Source organism: Squalius cephalus (genome assembly GCF_949319135.1).
Source record: "Squalius cephalus genome assembly, chromosome: 15".
Classification (NCBI taxonomy): Eukaryota; Metazoa; Chordata; class Actinopteri; order Cypriniformes; family Leuciscidae; genus Squalius; species Squalius cephalus.
The window spans coordinates 27,205,546-27,223,583 of NC_137136.1; the positions used below are offsets into that span (position 1 = coordinate 27,205,546).

Below are 18,038 nucleotides of genomic sequence, written 5' to 3' on the forward strand. Positions count from 1 at the left end.
AATGCTTGAACAAGGGCCTGGCCCGGCCCGAGGATAGTAACTAGAAATATCGTCCCGACCCGCGGGTCAAGTTCGGGCTCAGGCTCGGGCAGAGAACCTAAGCTCTAGTAGGACATATAAATAAAGTCATCCTCGTCGCCAAATGTTTCGCATATAGGAAAAAGACACAAATTCAGCAGTTCAGCAGAATGCGTTCAACATGATTTGAATGGTGCTACTGTATTTTCCAAGATGGATCACATAATTGCACATAATATTGCACATAATTTGGTTCATTCCGGCAGGTTTTACGCTTATACCAAAAGTGCACCACTGATCTATATAAGAGGAGCACACATAAAGCTGCCCCTCAAACAGTTCTCTGGAGTTCTTTTCCATGGTTTATTGCACTTAAACGGTCAAATAGACACAAAATATTGTCAAAATTCCTGTCTTGGCGAGTATTCAGGAAGACACAGGAATGAGATCTGTTGTCGGCATTGAGAATTAAAGATCCGTGCAGCTCTTAAAGTGACAGCAGCCTAATGTACTGTTATCATGTTAATCAAAGAACAAGACAAAGAGAAAATCACTCACTGCTCTTGACTGATTAACTTTTGTAACTTTAATTGTAAGCATTAAACTGTATTTAATTTTTACAATGAAGACTATCCAGTGTTATTTTACATTTGATTACTTTAATTAATTTCTGTAGTAATACTATTAGACCCACCTGAAAAACACAAAGCCATGTTTATTACATTTTTCTCTTAATTCTATTGTATTTATTTATGCTATCATTTGCAAATTATTTGTTCTTATTTTATTACCGACTGTTCACTTGTCTTTTTTGTAAATTGAGTTCAGAGTTTTAAAAAAGCCTCCCTGTGCTGTGTGAAAGCTATTGCAACAAAATTACCCAAATTATCAAAAAAATATGATAATAATAAAAATATCTATATGGCAGCATATATGACAGTTTTCCCACTGGTATCGAAAAATTATATCGAATATCGATATTTTTCAAGGAATCATATCGAATTTAGAAATTCCAGAACCGTGACAACACTAAGCCTGACTTCACTATTCCAGCAACTCAAAGAAATGGGTTTCATACATATCACAGCAATCGCAGCACAGTGATGGCATACACTGATTCTAGAAAAGACACTGAGCTCATAGTTGATGCCAGCCCTGTAGGTCTAGGGGCAATTCTCCTTCAGAACCACAGATGTCCATCATTGCTTATGCTAGTAGAGCTCTCACTGATGTTGAAAGATGATTCTGTCAAACAGATCGTGAATCACTCGCAATTGTGTGGAGTTGCAAACATTTTCACCTTTATATCTACAGAAATCCATTCACACTGAAAACAGACACCAGACAATAGACACTCAAGCTCATCAATAATAATACTTGTTCCAAACTGCCCTCCCACTCTAATTGAATGTCATATGCATACCATTCTGCTGAACGATCGATGCATTAACGATAAAAGTGCTCAGCATTGTGGGAACAATACATGGACATAGCAGCTCTGCATCTTTCTAAGCGAATATCATGCAACACCACATCCCCATATACACTGATTGTCTTCATCACTCAGTGTCCTCTCCACCAATAAGCTAGTGTGTGGTGGGCATTTTGTCTCTTCTAATCAGAATGTTGTACCATGTGAGCATGGTGAGAATCTCTCACTTCACGAGTTCACACTTACAAATAAGTCAGATATAATGAAAGCGTATTTGGCGTGCTGCAGAGGAGAGGGCTCCGGGCTCGGTATTCGGCCTGAACCCAGAGTACTCCCCCCGTATTCCTGGCTGTAAAAGAATGAGCCAAGAGTGAGGAGTCGGGGTGGTGGAGGGATGCTGAAAAACTGTCAAGGAATTTTAGGTGAGTTGACAGAGTGAATATATATATGCTTCTTCTCATGCTGATGGGGTAGACATAGCAATTGTTTTATGACAAGTTGATTGGATTGATTATTTGAACGTGCTCCTCCAGAACTTTGTTTATAAAACATCATATGTAGTGACATTACCAAGAAGCCTGATTTGGAGAAACTGACACCCTTTGTCATATCTTTCTGACTACCATCAGGAGTGATATTTTCTCCAAGCATGTGTTTCGGATGTTTTCAAAAGCCTGGACTCAATAGTTGAAGATGAACATTGAGTTATTCACCCAACATTATATGGTTAGAGATCAGTCTCTAAAAAAAATCATGTTCCTGTTCATTTTGTGTTTGCTGTTTTGTTTTTTTAAAGCTAGGGTAGGCAATTTTCTTTTATTATAGAGGTTGAAAGTCTCTTTACATCCAAATAGCAATCAATAATTAAAGTGCATTTTTTTTGTATATATATATAAATATATATCTTCTATGGAAGTCTCAGGACCAAAAACTGTTTGTCCAATCATTGCATTTGGTCCGAAATGCTATGATAGGATGTCCTACCTGCCTGACAACCTATGAGTTTGCATACCTCCGCACACCCTGCTTGCGCAGACATCACATGTCATCAGCGTGTTCCATCAGGCTATGCAGAGTTGTAGACACATTGCTAGAGTCACCGAACACTGCAAACAAAGCAGCCACCTTTTACTCTTTCTCCTGAACCAAAACAATGAGCTTATTATCGTAATTATGAGATGAGAACTTGTGACGTTTTATGGAGCTGTTTGCATCCTCAGACTCGGAATTATGCATTTATATGGCAACCCTATCAATGCAGTTCAATATAACAGGCAGCCCCAACCCCCTGGACTGACAGCGATTGTACACCCCTTCCCCTGGTCCAACGGAAATCAGTAAGCAGTACATAGGGGGCCATGGCAATACACTATCACTGGACCCAGCAAGGGCAATTCCTAGGGATGCACCAGGAATCAGCACAGCTATTCCTTAAAAAATGTGTCCATACCAAAATTGGCACAAATGATCTTCAAAGCAAGCAACTTTTTCAATGATAAAACAAGGGCTGGAATTGTTTAATGAAGCTTACCAGTGTGGCATTCTGTGTGCTGATGGGAGCAGTCAAAGGTGAACTCTTTATTCTCAGATTCACACAGTGTGTCCTGGGTGGTTGTGCCAAGTCTGACAGTCTTCAGGCCCAGTTGAGTGCAATCCCTGTGGGGCATGCACGGCTCAGTGGATGAAGATGTGCTGGAGAAATAACCCTGGGGACACTTCTCACACACTGTGTTCCTCTCTGGTGTGCCTACAGGACATGTACATACACTCTCAATGCACAATTGCAATATGTAATTTTAGAATACAGAATACTTTGAATAGCAAAAACTAGGTTTACTTCTATATGCAAAGCAGGCACATTCATGGAATTAATCTGAATATTTATTCTGCTGTATATGTATATATATACAGCATACTGTATAAATAATCCTGCCCACTACATTGTTTAAATTCTATTTTGTGCTACTTTGTTATTATATTATATTGAAAGTGAATATGTATTATAATGTGGAATAAGGTTTCTAATAAGGAATAATGCTACTATTTTAAACATGACTAAAGCTTTTTCAATGCTAAAACTCCCACATTTTCTCCAACATTCTTTATATTAAGAATGTATAATCATATGGATGTACCCACTGTGAAAAGATATATGAGAAAAGAATCTCATTTTATTCAACCTAAACACCCATGCTGTCTGGTGTATGAAACATAGGAAGTGAGAGTTTTATGAAGAATTGTTTAGGATTCATCACTTAGACAAATGTCAGTCATGTCACACATGACTAAAAGAAACCATCTACTCACATGTTTAGGTCACTATTAGTGGAGTTTAATTATGTGAATAAGGAACTAAGGAATTTTGAGGAACTAGATTTTTACTTTTGGTTCTCATTCTTTAACTGTGCATAGCCAAAAAGTGACAATAAGCCAAACTTACAATAATTTGTACTTTTTTCAGAGTAGCAAGTGTGATATTGTTCAATCTAATACTGGTTAGGGTTCTGTGGTAAGCACGGTTTGGGCATCTATTATGCTAATTGCTAACTGGCGTGAGCCTATTAATTTAGAATCCATCTACATTAGAACTATAGTTCTTACTCTATAGTTCTAATGTAGATGGATTCTAAATGAATAGGCACACGCCAGTTTGCCTATTCATTTGACCACTGAGAATTGTGGTGAGTTTACCTTGTGCAAAAACCAAAATGGGGTCAGAAAGAACACATTTATGTTTGTACGTTAGGGTGACCAAATGTCCTGTTTTCCCAGGACATGTCCTGTTTTCACGTCCTGTCCTGGCCGTCCTGGCTGTTTTTTATAAAGTGATGAAGATGTCCTGGTTTTCATTATTTTTCATTGGGCCATTAAGCGTGTACTTTAAATACATGCTTGCCTTTGCACACAAAACATATGAAACCGACTTCGGCTTCGCCTCGTCTTGTTTTAATCAGCGCGTTCCTCAATCCGCAGCGGCAAGCAAAGAGCACGTCAGAATACAGAGGCCTGTGTGTGTGTGTGTGTGTGTGTGTGTGTGTGTGTGTGTGTTCATCTCAGCCTCATTGGTCTGTCACTGCTTGTCAATGTCAGAATATTTGAAATGACCAATAAAATCAAAGTAGGCGGACTTTACCAGAGACTTTACGTTCACAGAATTTTAACAGCGTGACTCGACGCTTCAGTTTACGGTCAAGTGCGAGATAAGATGTAAGTAGCTAACAGTGTAAAAAAAAAAAGCCCAAATGTAAATTCACAGACGATTTACAGAGAAAATTCCCGTGTTTTCGTTTCGGTCGGGATCCTTGTAAAGCAGAATGCATGAACTGCAAAGCTGGCACGTGTCAGTGTAAAAAAAAGGTGCTAGCGACCAAGAAGCCAATATAAAGAAAGTATAGGCTACAAGAGAACATCATGAGGATTGAAATAGTTTTTTTACTGAAATAGTGTAGTAGATTTTTTATTTTAGTAGTAGATTTTTAACCTATGCTATGGCCATGAAAAGAAATAGTGTCATGTAAAAGGTGTTAAAAGCTAAACTTTTTTTTTAATAGTATTCTATTGTTGCGGGCCAAACATTGAATGGAAAGGATGTATTGCTTTATGTATTAAAGGAGAACTCCGGTCAATTTTAACATTGAGCTAATTTTTTTGTACATTTGGAGTGCTGTCAATACAGAGAACAACGACAAAAATCGGTGTTGCCTACACCGAGTTATTCTATTTTTAAAATTTGCACCCTGTTGACTTCAATAGGGCAAGTAGTAAGCCTGCTTTTTAGCCTCTTAACATCCTTTAAGTGTCATTACAAGTGCACAGAAAATGTGAGTGATTCCTTCCGAGTGAACACGGGTGGATCTGACTGCAGTAGATGTTAGAGATATTAATAAAAACGAAGTTAATTCAGCCAGCGCTCATACCTTTGTTTACATCCTGTTTTCGGTGGAAGGCCATAGTAATCGATTGTCGAGTTCACGCGCATAGGTTTAGTTACCAATGATCACGCGCGTGAACTCGACAATCGATTACTATGGCCTTCCACCGAAAACAGGATGTAAACAAAGGTATGAGCGCTGGCTGAATTAACTTCGTTTTTATTAATATCTCTAACATCTACTGCAGTCAGATCCACCCGTGTTCACTCGGAAGGAATCACTCACATTTTCTGTGCACTTGTAATGACACTTAAAGGATGTTAAGAGGCTAAAAAGCAGGCTTACTACTTGCCCTATTGAAGTCAACAGGGTGCAAATTTTAAAAATAGAATAACTCGGTGTTGGCAACACCGATTTTTGTCGTTGTTCTCTGTATTGACAGCACTCCAAATGTACAATAAAATGAGCTCAATGTTAAAATTGACCGGAGTTCTCCTTTAAAGTACAATAACATAGTTGCAAGATTGTGAATGCATTTGTCAAGTATTTTTTGATGCATTCACCCCCAAACCATGCCCCGCCCATCAACCACGCCCCCGTCCTGTTTTCTGAAAACTAAAATATGGTCACCCTATTGTACGTACCTATTGCAAATCTGGTGAAAATATTGCATGATAACCTTTTCTGCACACACAAGTTAGAACAATTGACACAACTAAGTGACCCCATTTTGTTTTTTGCACAAGGAAAACTCACCACAATGCTCAGTGGTGGGCAGAGTGTTGGTGTGTAGTGGCTAAAGTGTTATTTATTTTGTCTTTTAGCATTTTGTTTTGTTGCTAGGGTGTTACTAGGGCATTGTGGGAGGTTGCTTACAGGGGTAAGTCAAAACAATCCAATTCTCTATAATATTATGGCTTCTGGATAAGTCTTGAGTATGTAATTTTATTGTCTATCCACCAGGCAAAAATTCCAATATGTTTGATCGGTTAGAAAAATAATAAAACACATCTCTCCATAAAGCTGCATAATTTGGGATTGCATTGTTGTTCATTGCACAAACTGATTTGTGTACTGAAGTGTAACACTTGGTGTAAAGGGTATGCTCATCAAGAAAAACTCATACAGCCCATAAGCCAGAAGAGGACATCACAAATGTTCCAAAAAAAAAGTGTTCAAGGACCTCTGTCGCCATCTTATGGTGAATGTATAACTGCTCAACTAATATTTTTTTCATTTAAAAAAATGTATTTCATTAAATACTTTTCATTTGAAAGACATTGAAAACAATAATATATGAATATATACATTTGCAACAAACTATGAGATAAGCTTAAGGAAAATTATTTTACTCATATTATATTTTCATGAAAAACACGATCTAATGATGGAATCACCCATACTGTATTTGGAGATAAATCAGAGGCAAAATCTTGCCATCTTCTTTGGTTACAGAAACCAAGTATTCATAATATATTCTTCAATTTGAGGTTTTAGCCAGTAAATTCCTTTTTAAAATGTGATGTATGTGGGCTGTGAATTCAGTAATTCACAACGGAACATCGAGGGATAATGTTTGACCTAATTAAAAAGAGACAAAAATAAATGACAAAATTAAAACATCTGGTCTTGAACACAAATTCTGAGAATGAACAGATCATCCCCATTAGACTCAGGCTGGAGTCTGGGTGGGGTGGTCAGTGTGGTAACAACCAGCAGTGTTATTCTGTTTAATGAACACCTCTGTCACTCACACTCTCCATTGCTAACAGGGAAGTGATTACTTCCACTTACTCTGCTGGAATTCAGCCACTGTGAATTTCTCATGATACAACAAACAGCATGATTAAATAGCACACTGACAGCACATACACGCTGCCAAATGTTCCACCAGCTGACAAGAAAGCTTAAGTGAGGTACGGCCGACTGCTAATGTATACTTTCTAATGAATGTGCTTTCTTAACCTTGAAACCGGTTTGACACAAAGAATACTGAATACTGGATTAAAAATGGTAAAATAAGGAATATGGGTGCATTATGGGTTTAATTCAGGGTCAGTTGACTGTCTGAGTGTGGAGTTTTACTGAAAACCACTGAGGCTCCCCAACAATTATATTTAAAATGGCATTTAAAAGCAATAACACACCTGGATAATTTAAAATAAAAGTGTCTCCTTGCTGAAGAAGCTTTTCTAGAGGTCAGAAATATTGGAGTCCTTGCAAGTTACATTCTGTAGCATTTCTTCTTCATAATATTTTGGTGAATGAGATGTTTGAAACTTGATACATAACTTGCATCTGGCAAGTCTGTGACATTGCTAAATTACGTATTTAGACACACTGGTTCAAACATCGATGCTTGAATTCATAAATATTGTTCTAGCACACTGTTGACAAAGAATGAGTGTACGTACCCTGTACAGTGACTCCAGAGCCAGGTAAGCAAGCTGTGTGATGGACACAAAATTCTACGACCAGGTGATACCCAGGTATACACTCACAGAGCCTGTCATGAGTGCTGTTACATTCCCTTCGTACAATCTGCCTTTCTTTGCAAACAGATGTACAATGTTGACAGCTGTCTCCCCAATGCCACTGTTCCGCAAAGCGTTTTTCTGGGCAGGGGACACAAATGGTGGGTTCCCCCATCCTGCAGTGGCGTTCCACGGCCGTGCCAGGTGGACACTGCTCACAAAGCAGCACCTTAGAGGTCAGAGGGTCTCGGTGCTGGTACTTGGGTATTTCTTGGTAGGCCCATGCAAAAGACATGGCAAACAGCTAAGGAAACAAATAGGAAATACAGTTTAGAGATTGCATTTTGGTATGTATGTGAAGTGTTTTCTAAGTCATTTTGATGATTTCCCCTTCACACTGCTGCCATGACAAACAATATGGTCTGGATATCGCACAAGCCGTGGTGTGACAGCTCTTGGCTCATGTCATAGAGAGAGAGAGAGACCATACGGAAATGTAATATATGCACAAACATGAAATATCAATATATGTAATATATGCTCATATAAAGTAAAACCATATATAACCTACAAGAAATTGGAACGATTCCATATATTGACATATAATATATCCCATATAAATATATATGTTTATGTATGTATAATCCATATTTTTACATATATGTCTCATTTATAATTACTGATACACATAATCAATAATATGTCTTTGAATGTGTAACATGCAAATTGCACATTCATGCGTAGCATATTGTTTACATACATGTGACGTATATGTCACTGATATAGATGTCATAGAGTCTTAGTATAGATTTTACATATCAAAAATTAAATGTATTTTTGATAAATATGTGGGACATATAAATGTAGTTTATGAAAAACATGGTGTGCACATGTATTTTGAATATGTAACTTATTGTGAGGTGAGGTAAGGGATGTGAGGAGGACTCAAGGATGCAGAGTTTAATGAGCTTTTATTAGACTTCAAAAATAAACAAAATAAAACAAAAACTACCCCCAAGGGGAAACACGGTCACAGTATAGCAATGCTAGTGATGGCAATTTCAAAACACTGCTTCATGAAGCTTCGAAACCTTTATGAATCTTTTGTTCCGAATCAATGGTTCGGAGCGTGTATCAAACTGCCAGAGACACGTGATTTCAGTAAACGAGGCCTCATTACGTCATAACTGTTTCGAAACATTTTGAAACACTTCAAAATGTCAATGGTTCACCGCTGGGGGCGATGATCTCTGTAAACCCATTAACATGAGGAGTCACTGAGTGAACAAGTGTCACCAATGAACAAGTGTCTGTGGGTTATACTTGATCTCTGATCAGTTTTATACATTCGTAGATGTTTTAATTAGACATTAGTATAATTAAAATGAATAATGGTAGTTAATAGTCTCTTATTGGCCTGTTTAGCTGAGCCATTCATAGAACAAACAAAAAAAAAAAACCTGACAATTGATAAAAGAACATATAGACACTTGACAATCTTATAAGATGATTAGATAATTGCATTTGAAAGATTTTACTTAAAAAAAAAATTGCAAAAGGTGTTTTTATGCATGTTTGGCCCGGGTTTTTGTTGCATTTATACTGTTCTGACCACTAGGGGTCACTGTGGAGACAGGCGTCGGATTATTTCAAAGCCTCGACACAATATGGCACATCTGCCTCAAACTGTTTTAGTGTTCCACGAAGCCTCGATCTGCCCACCACTAAGCAAGGCACAGCATGACAGCACAGAACAGTACACTGCAACACCTACAGAGAAAACATCCACAACAAGAAACAGGACTGAAAACACATGGAGAATAAGAAGGGAAGGAAATTAGGGGAGTAACGAGGGAGAGAGCAGGTGGGACAAATGAACCAACAATCAGGTAATAAGAAGGGCGGGGTTAAGACAATAGACAGCTGAGCAGATGAACACGCAGCCAGTGAGAGCTCTCACTGACTGAGTGTCCACAACACCACATGAAAGCACCCAGTTGATGATAAACACGAGCCATATGCTACACAGAACACATCATGAAAGCAAACGGCCGATGATGAACACGATCTGCATGCTACACAGAACACAACATAAAAGTTCACAGCCAATAATAAACAGGAGCCGCATGCTACACAAAATACAACAACACACACAAAAAAAGAACGTACTGCCTAAGCGAAACTTGAAACCGACAAATCCAGCCCATGCGGCCCACAAGTTCAACTTCAGCCACAGACGTTTTGCAAGGGTTAGGGCCTTAAATTGGAATAAATAAATGAATACAACAAATAGGACATAAACAAATAATAAAAGATGTTTTTTTGAAGAATGTATTTTGAAGAATGTTGGTAACTAAACCATTTTGGTTAGCCTTGACTTTGGAGAAAAATAAAAAAAACAGACATATTTTAAATGATCTTTTATGTTCCACAGACAAAAAGTGTGGAATCTCTGGAGGGGCAAATGGTGGTGATGATTCTAGGGTCACACATTTGGAGTATTTGCCTTTTACCGTTACCCATGGGATCCAATTAAAAACAAAATGAAAAAATCTAAAATCTCTCTATATAAGCATACTGAATGTTTGCATATTTGTTGTTTAAAAAAACTTGCATATATAAATGAGACATATATTGTTCACATATATGGTCTTAACATAGAGTATCATATACAATTTTCTATTTGATATATGGTATAAACCTATAGAAAATCATATATAAGCATACCGAATGTTTGCATATATGTTCTGTGAATAAACTTGCATATATTGTACATATTTACATATTTATATATTGTTCACATTTATGGCCTTAACATATAAAACGTCATCATATCAATAATTTCAATATATGTATAAATAATAATTCTACTATGGGAATTTCATCCATGGTATAAACTTATATTCCTATATATCCTGAGGATGTATATATGTTATAATAATATATTGCCTTATAATATGCCAACACTGCTCGGATATAGGGACATATGTACATATATTACATTTCCGTATGGGAAGGAGATAAAGGATGCCAAGCTACCCATAAATTGTGTTCTATACAGCAGGTGGTGGATTTCAGCAAGGAAATCATTAAGTCCTTAAACTCGTTTTTTAGCATAGTGAATGCCACAGATATAGAGTGAAACTGTGGAAAACGTTGTGAACTTTTAGCCTTTTGGAGCTCTAAGCAAGGTTGCCATTTGACGAAGATGTGTACAGTACTCTAACCCAAATTACATACTACCATGGAGTCTTTGAGAGTTGTAATTACACCGTTCAAATGATCTAAAGGAAACTCACAAAGAAACCAGTGACCTTCAGTCAGTGCTGATTTCAAATGCTTAATTCCAAGGTAAGCTACATTTATCTCAGGCAGACATAAGGCTCTCAGAGAAATCTCATTGTTCGAAGAGTCCTAAAACAGGACACTGAAATTAAGATTTGAATCCAAAAAGATTCAAGTGTGATACAAGATGGCTAACAAGACTGACTAAATAAGTAAGGAATAATTGACGATGGGCCGTTGAATTATTAGAAAAATAAAACACACCCGAGGTGGTAATGCGGCCACGGCACGAAGAGGAGTAAACAACAATTCCTCCATTACAGTTTTTATCTAGGAAAAGAACATATATGAATATAGAAATTCAAGAAAGAAATCACAATTTAGTAATATAATTATGTCGTTGATGGTTTGATTTTGAAATGGGATATTTCACATTTTATTCTTATGTATATCAAGTTTTTATTGAGTATAAAGTTTGAAAAAACGTCCAAACTGATACAAAGTTGCACCTTGCTTGTTTCGCAGCAGTTTTTAAGTGAAATGTCCAGTGAGTGACGCTTGATACATGTTCAATTTAAAGAGCGGTGTTTTGTCCTGCGACTACAGCATCTCACCGTCACCCAATTGCCCTTCTGCACGGGCTCTACTACAGCCGGAACCGAACAATGTACAGAGTTCACTAAGCTAGTCGCATCCAAAGCAGTTGCACTCTTACAATTAACCTCGATTAAAGTTTGGATGTGTATACATGTTACATGAAGTGCAAGTGACAATAAGAGGAGAAGATGACATGACTCACCGTGTTAACTGATCCTACTCATCTAAGGTTTGATGAACTTGTAAAAGGCACGAGAGAAAAATAAATAAATAAATAAATAAAGAGCGCACGGATGGCACGCTAACAGGCTAGCAAATTACTAGCGTGTTGTGCTAGCAATTACGATTTAGATTGAAGCTAGCGATGTCAGGTTAATGTGTGATGTTGAGTAAGCTATATTTAGCAGTATAAACAACAAGGAATGATAGTAAATAATGATTAAAAACAGAAAGATATACGAAGCTTACAGACGCAAGCTAATTAAGCAGCAGCAACGAGGCAGACAGGAGCAATCGATGAGTGTCCCCATCCTACCTACCCTATCACGAGTGTATAGGCCCCTACTGCTGATGTGCTACAAGTTTAAGTTTGTTTGTAAGCCCATTACACTTTCAACAGTGTTTTTAGCGCAATTTTCCACCGGACAAATTGCGATTGTTAACTCATGATTTCTGTTCTGTGCGTCTGTGCGCACCAATCTTGCACTTCTATCTACTCCTCAACCAGACCACCTAGAGACTTCGGGTTTTCGGCATTATGTTAAGGAAGGTCTAATCTCGGGAACGCACAAAAAAAAAATCCAGGAAAAGATTTACTATCTCTTAGTGTTGTGATCCCATGAGGTGAGAAAATTGCGCTAAAACACTCACTGAGTTTTTATTACTTGTTTCAGAAACAGCTTTCTGCAACTTTAGGGTGTGTTCACACTTGGCATATTTCGTTAGATTAAAATTAATCCTGGTGCGATTTCTCTGTTAGTGCATTTCATTTGAATAAATGTCAACGCTACCATCTGAACCCTGGTGCGCACCAAACCGCTTGTTTGGTGCGCACCAGGGTTCAGATGGTAGCGTTGACCAAGACAGCTGAAATGATGGGTCTCGATCAGCTTCCAAAAATACTCTGGCGCTGTTCAAATGAAATATGAACTCAACACAGACCAAAGACATTTAAACGAATCAAAAACCTGACTTGCTGTCGCAAGGCTTTTAAATAGCTCATTTGAAAGCGAAAGAAAAATGTGCACGTCCGCACAGGCATTCATAATGGTGTGGAGCAGAGTGAGTGTTTTTAATTAATTCCTATGGAAGTTGAGCTCACTCTGTTCTGCTCATTCCGCGCCAGTGGACACGCACCGTTATGAATGCCCATGCGGCTGTGCACATTTTACTTTCGCTTTCAAATTATCGCAGTTAATTTTCGTTTTCAAATTCGGGGGCGGATTGCTTGAATGGTAAGTTCATTAGCCTATTATTCTTAATGAAAAACACAACAACAAAACAGTACAATGACCAATTACTTTTATTCTGGTGTCACCATTGTCCTGTGCATTGGGTTACCAGCACCAAGTCCACGACTATTCTTTTCCACTCCCAATGTAAAACCAATTTAGCATTATATCAAATGTAACAGAACATTTTTCATTAACCTTTTACCATATGTCTTGGAGCATCGCAATAATATCGTATCGTGAGTTCAGTATCGTGATGTGTATCGAATCGTGACATGAGGGTATCGTTACACCCCTAGCCCAATCTGATTGAAATTTCAATCGGTTTGAGAGGGGTGGGATAAACCTTTTCTAATCCTTTTGATAGGACATGTAATCACTTGATTGGATTAAAAAAAACTCGTTTTGCTTAAGTGCAATGATGTAGAAATGGCGTTAATGAGTTATGATGCACATAACGAGCTGATGTTGTTGTTGAATATGGCGCGGGAATGGGTGTTTTCATTGTTTGATAAACATAAGCATCATGGCACAAAGCTTTGTGTCCTCATCATCTCCTAACTAGGACCCGGAATATATACTGTATATTAAATCTACATTTTAAAACAAAGAAAGATGAGGATGGTTAGGTTGGGACAACAGCAGGAAATTCGGATTCACTTTATTTTGATGGTCCCTTTAACACACTCTGTTGACTATAAGTAACATTGCACCTACATGTCTACTAACTCTCATTAGACTGGTAGGGTTAGAATGAGTTGCCATGTAGTTGCAAAATTACTTATGGTCAGTAGAATGTCTGTTGGAGGACCATCACAATAAAGAGTTAGCAGATATTAAGCAGACAGTCTACTTATACTCTAATGAGAATTAGTTGACATATAGTAGCAAAGTTACTAATTGTCAACAGAATGTTCAAAAGGGACCATCAAAATAAAGTGTTATACGTGCAGACATCAACCAGGTCACTTTATTTCACATTCATGTAAACATAAAGTCATAAAAAGTGAAGTGACTTGTAGCCAAGTATGGTGTCCCATACCTGGAATTTGTGCTCTACATTTCACCCATCGATGTGCACACACACAGCAGTGAGTATTGAACACACACTCCCGGAGCAGTAGGCAGCCATTTTTTCTGCGGCGCCCGGGGAGCGATTGGGGATTAGGTGCTTACTCGAGGGCACCTCAGTTGTGGGTAATGAGAGTGGAAGAGTAACTTCAGTGCTATTCATTCATTCCCCCCACCTACATTTCCAGCCGGTATTGAGACTCGAAACCACGATCTTCAGGTTTCAAGTCCGACTCTAACCATTAGGCCACAACTTCCCCCATGTTGAAATCATGTTGATTTCGTTCAAATTGAAAGAAAAAGATTTCATGTAATCGTGACTAATGTCTGCATGGAGCATATTAAGCTGTAAATTAATTTCAGACAATTAAGGTGGGGGGAAAAAAAGACAAATTAAGAGGTGTATTTCAATATGTATTTCAATGTGTTTCAATACAGTGCTGTCTAGCAATCATTAAAAATGGCCTTCAGCTTGATTAGAACTACTAGCTATGAATAAGCTACACTATTATCTGTTATCATATTCATAACTTATTTAATGTATCATGGCCTCTCCTATTGTACAGATGAACTGTGAAAACAAGTTTTATACATCCTCAAGGTAATAGTAACAGCCGAATAGAGAGACACCATTTATAGGGAAGTTCAGACTCTTTCACCCTTTCATGATAACTGATAACATCTCCTTGACAACAACTTCACAGTTTCCATACTAAAGCCCAGCTCAACCACCATTATTCGAGTACCTCATTATTCGACATGGCCTCATAAAAAAAAACGTCTTCCTAAAAAAAGGCACATGGAAAGTCCAATGATGTTTGACAATCTCCAAAACATGGATTCATGCAAATAATGTTTCAGAACCACAAAGAGCTACACATGCAAAGCACTCTACAACTGTACAAAAAGTACACAGGTAACGTGAAGGACAGTGAAACCATACATCAGGTGCACCAACATTAAAATGGAAAGATATGATCAATGTACTCATTGGGTACATACCTGATGCTTTGCAAATCTATCAGGGGATTTATATTTGTGGCTATAATGATTATTGTTTGCATTAAGGTTATGAGTAGAATTTAGGTTTAGGGGTAGGGTAATATTCACTCATAACCACAGTCTCCATCGTTTCCTGTCTCCACTAACACGTCATGAATAAAAATTCCAAAAACCACTATTATAAATACTGTATATCCACATTATTATAACATACTATTATACGTATTATTACATACTATTATAATAATACTCTTATAATAATATATTTAACTATTTACAACTCCAAATTACTGTAAGATGCATATTATCAGGAATATTCTCAACTCTTTTATAACACCTTTAGGAAAAAAATACTAAAAGAATAAATATGATGCCACATTAACAGGGTTCTTGATGCAAATACTTCAGGGACAATGTATTTTTGGCACACGAGAAGCCAAAGTTAATTCTGCGTAAATAAAGCAACATAAATGTATCAAAACCAAGTAGGAAGCCAAAATAGACAGCATTCTGGGGAATCTAAAAAAAGATTCGACTCCAAACAAGCCGATATTATTCACCAAATGCGAACGTTTTTGTAGATTTCGCGCGAAAAGACCAATTGATTGGCAGGTTCATTCACCTGCGCTACTTGACAGAATATAAAATATCCCTGTAAGTTAAAGCATCAACCACAACGCGATTTAAATAGCTTTCAACATAATTTATAATCTCATATTATCATATTATGTAAAACAGCATCATGTATTGGGAAAAAAACACAAACTAAGCAGAAGGTTTACTGAAGTGTCGCAGGCACTGAGTTTCATCATACTCACCATCTGTAATTTCACTGCTGTCAGTGGAGGCATATTCAGCACACTCATAAGTCTCGCAGAAGTCCGCACGGACAAGATCGTTTCCACACTTATAGTTTAAGGGAAAAGGTCAGAATGTACCCACCCACTTTGTGGCACTGCAGTCCGTCCTCTGGCTGTTCCTCTGGCTTGAATAATTTTTACCTGCGGAAAGTAAACTTTTGATGAAGCCAGTATGAAATAAATGCGTATTTTTAGATTATTCGGGAAATGTGGTGACTGGTGAAGGGCATGGATCAAACTACGATGGGATATTTCAGGCTATTTATGCCAGTAACTCCTTTTATCACATGTTCCGGAAAGATACAACCAGAATGAAAATTGCTATTTGTAATGTCTGGATTTTTCTTACTCTAAAAGTTATTATAAAAGTTATTTATTTATAAGGAGTCCCAGGCAGTGGCGGCTGGTTTGCGCGCAAACAAACTGAATCACACTGTTAGTAATGCAAGACTGAATGTAATTGATAAATAACCATTTAACTAGTGATATAATAATGTATTATATAACTGCTTAGCTAAAAACATGGAAGTGGAAAATTCAAATGTTAAAGCATGAAATAATATACCACGAATCATGGGTATGTTATCAGTAATAAAGTAATCATTAAAAAAATGTGTAATCATTAAAAAAAAAATCAGCCATTTGTTTCAATGCAATTCAGAAATGAAGACCATAATACTAATGTTATCCACTAGAGGGAGCCACAGGATAGCAAATCCTTTGAAGATCTCAGTTTAAAGACTGTGAAAATTGTTCAATAAATTGACTTTTAGTAAAAAAAAAAAAAAAAGAAAGCAAAAAAAAAGCAAAAAAAAAAAAGGCATATTAATATAGTTTCATAAAGTTTAATAAAGCCCAATATAATAAGTTTGCAAAAACTCTGATCTCCAAAATACTTATAGACCATTCATTTTTTTAATCCTAATGATATTCACAACATATTTGTCAAGTTGCAGACATGACTGAATGTATCTCCAATTGCAGAAGAGACACTATATTATTTGTCTATTTTAATATAGTAGCATACATGTAATAATACTTCCATAAAATACAAATATATTTTATTTGGAAAGAGACATGCCCATTGTATCTACACATTTACCTTCTGTGTCGTTGTTCACAACACTTCGGTAACAGGACTTTGAAATAGCAAACAGGAAAAACGTCTCGGGTTACTTGACTGTAACCCTGTTCCCTGAAAAAGCGCGAAAGATGCTGCACTTGATTTAAGCGCTATTTTGTGCGTGACCAGCTGTTAATATATGTGTGCAGCACGCCAATGGAATTGACTTTGATTAGTGACGTCATTGGAATGCGTGCACGTCAGAGGCTATTATTAGATGTGCCACAGGTGCATTGGCAGGTATCATTTTGTCTGAAGAGCAGTCCTGGGACATCCCCAGTGCGGCAATAAAGCGCAGCATCTCGTTGTCGCTTTTTCAGGGAACAGAGTTACAGTCAAGTAACCAGAGACGTTCCCTTTCAAAAGCTACACTCAATGCTGCGCTTGATCTAAGCGCTATGGGAAACGTGAATACCCATGCCGCTGCACTGTGGGTGTCTGGACCTCTTACAGTTGAGTAGTGTGAGCTCACAAGAACGCAAAGAAGAACGCAGACATGAGCTTGTGATGTCGACTCATGGATGTGAGAGCCCGAGCAGAGGATGTTTCTCAAGTGGCACCCCGTTAATCAAGGTGTGGCAAGCCGAAAAAATACACATAAACCCTGAGAGTGGTGGGGCATGTGCCTGCTGATAATTTTTTCTGCATGAAGTCCAGAACTGAAGCAATCTGGCAGTTAACTGGATCTGCATTACGTGCAGTGCACCACCTTTCAAAGACACCCCATTTATTGGCATAACTTCCTCTAGTGGAGGGAGCCCTGGCACTGAGAATGGTCTCTATGATATCAGCTGAAAACCCAGTGTCCCTCAGTTGGTACCCTTCTGGGGCCAATGGGAGCCGCCGGGGAGCG

The 18,038-nt window shown here is 37.8% G+C and overlaps 1 protein-coding gene across 1 annotated transcript in view; it reads right to left on the reverse strand.

Moving 5' to 3' along the window:
• LOC307172732 (tumor necrosis factor receptor superfamily member 11B-like) overlaps positions 1 to 16,097 on the reverse strand; it is a 39,466-nt gene extending 23,369 nt beyond the window's left edge. The window contains exons 1-3 of the mRNA XM_079895309.1: positions 16,021 to 16,097; positions 7,737 to 8,100; positions 2,982 to 3,197 (exon numbers count right to left, since the gene is read on the reverse strand). Of these exons, the coding sequence (XP_079751435.1) occupies positions 2,982 to 3,197; positions 7,737 to 8,100; positions 16,021 to 16,068 (628 nt within the window). The 5' untranslated portion in view covers positions 16,069 to 16,097. The remainder of the gene's footprint in view (positions 1 to 2,981; positions 3,198 to 7,736; positions 8,101 to 16,020) is intronic.
• Positions 16,098 to 18,038: the final 1,941 nt, after the last annotated feature.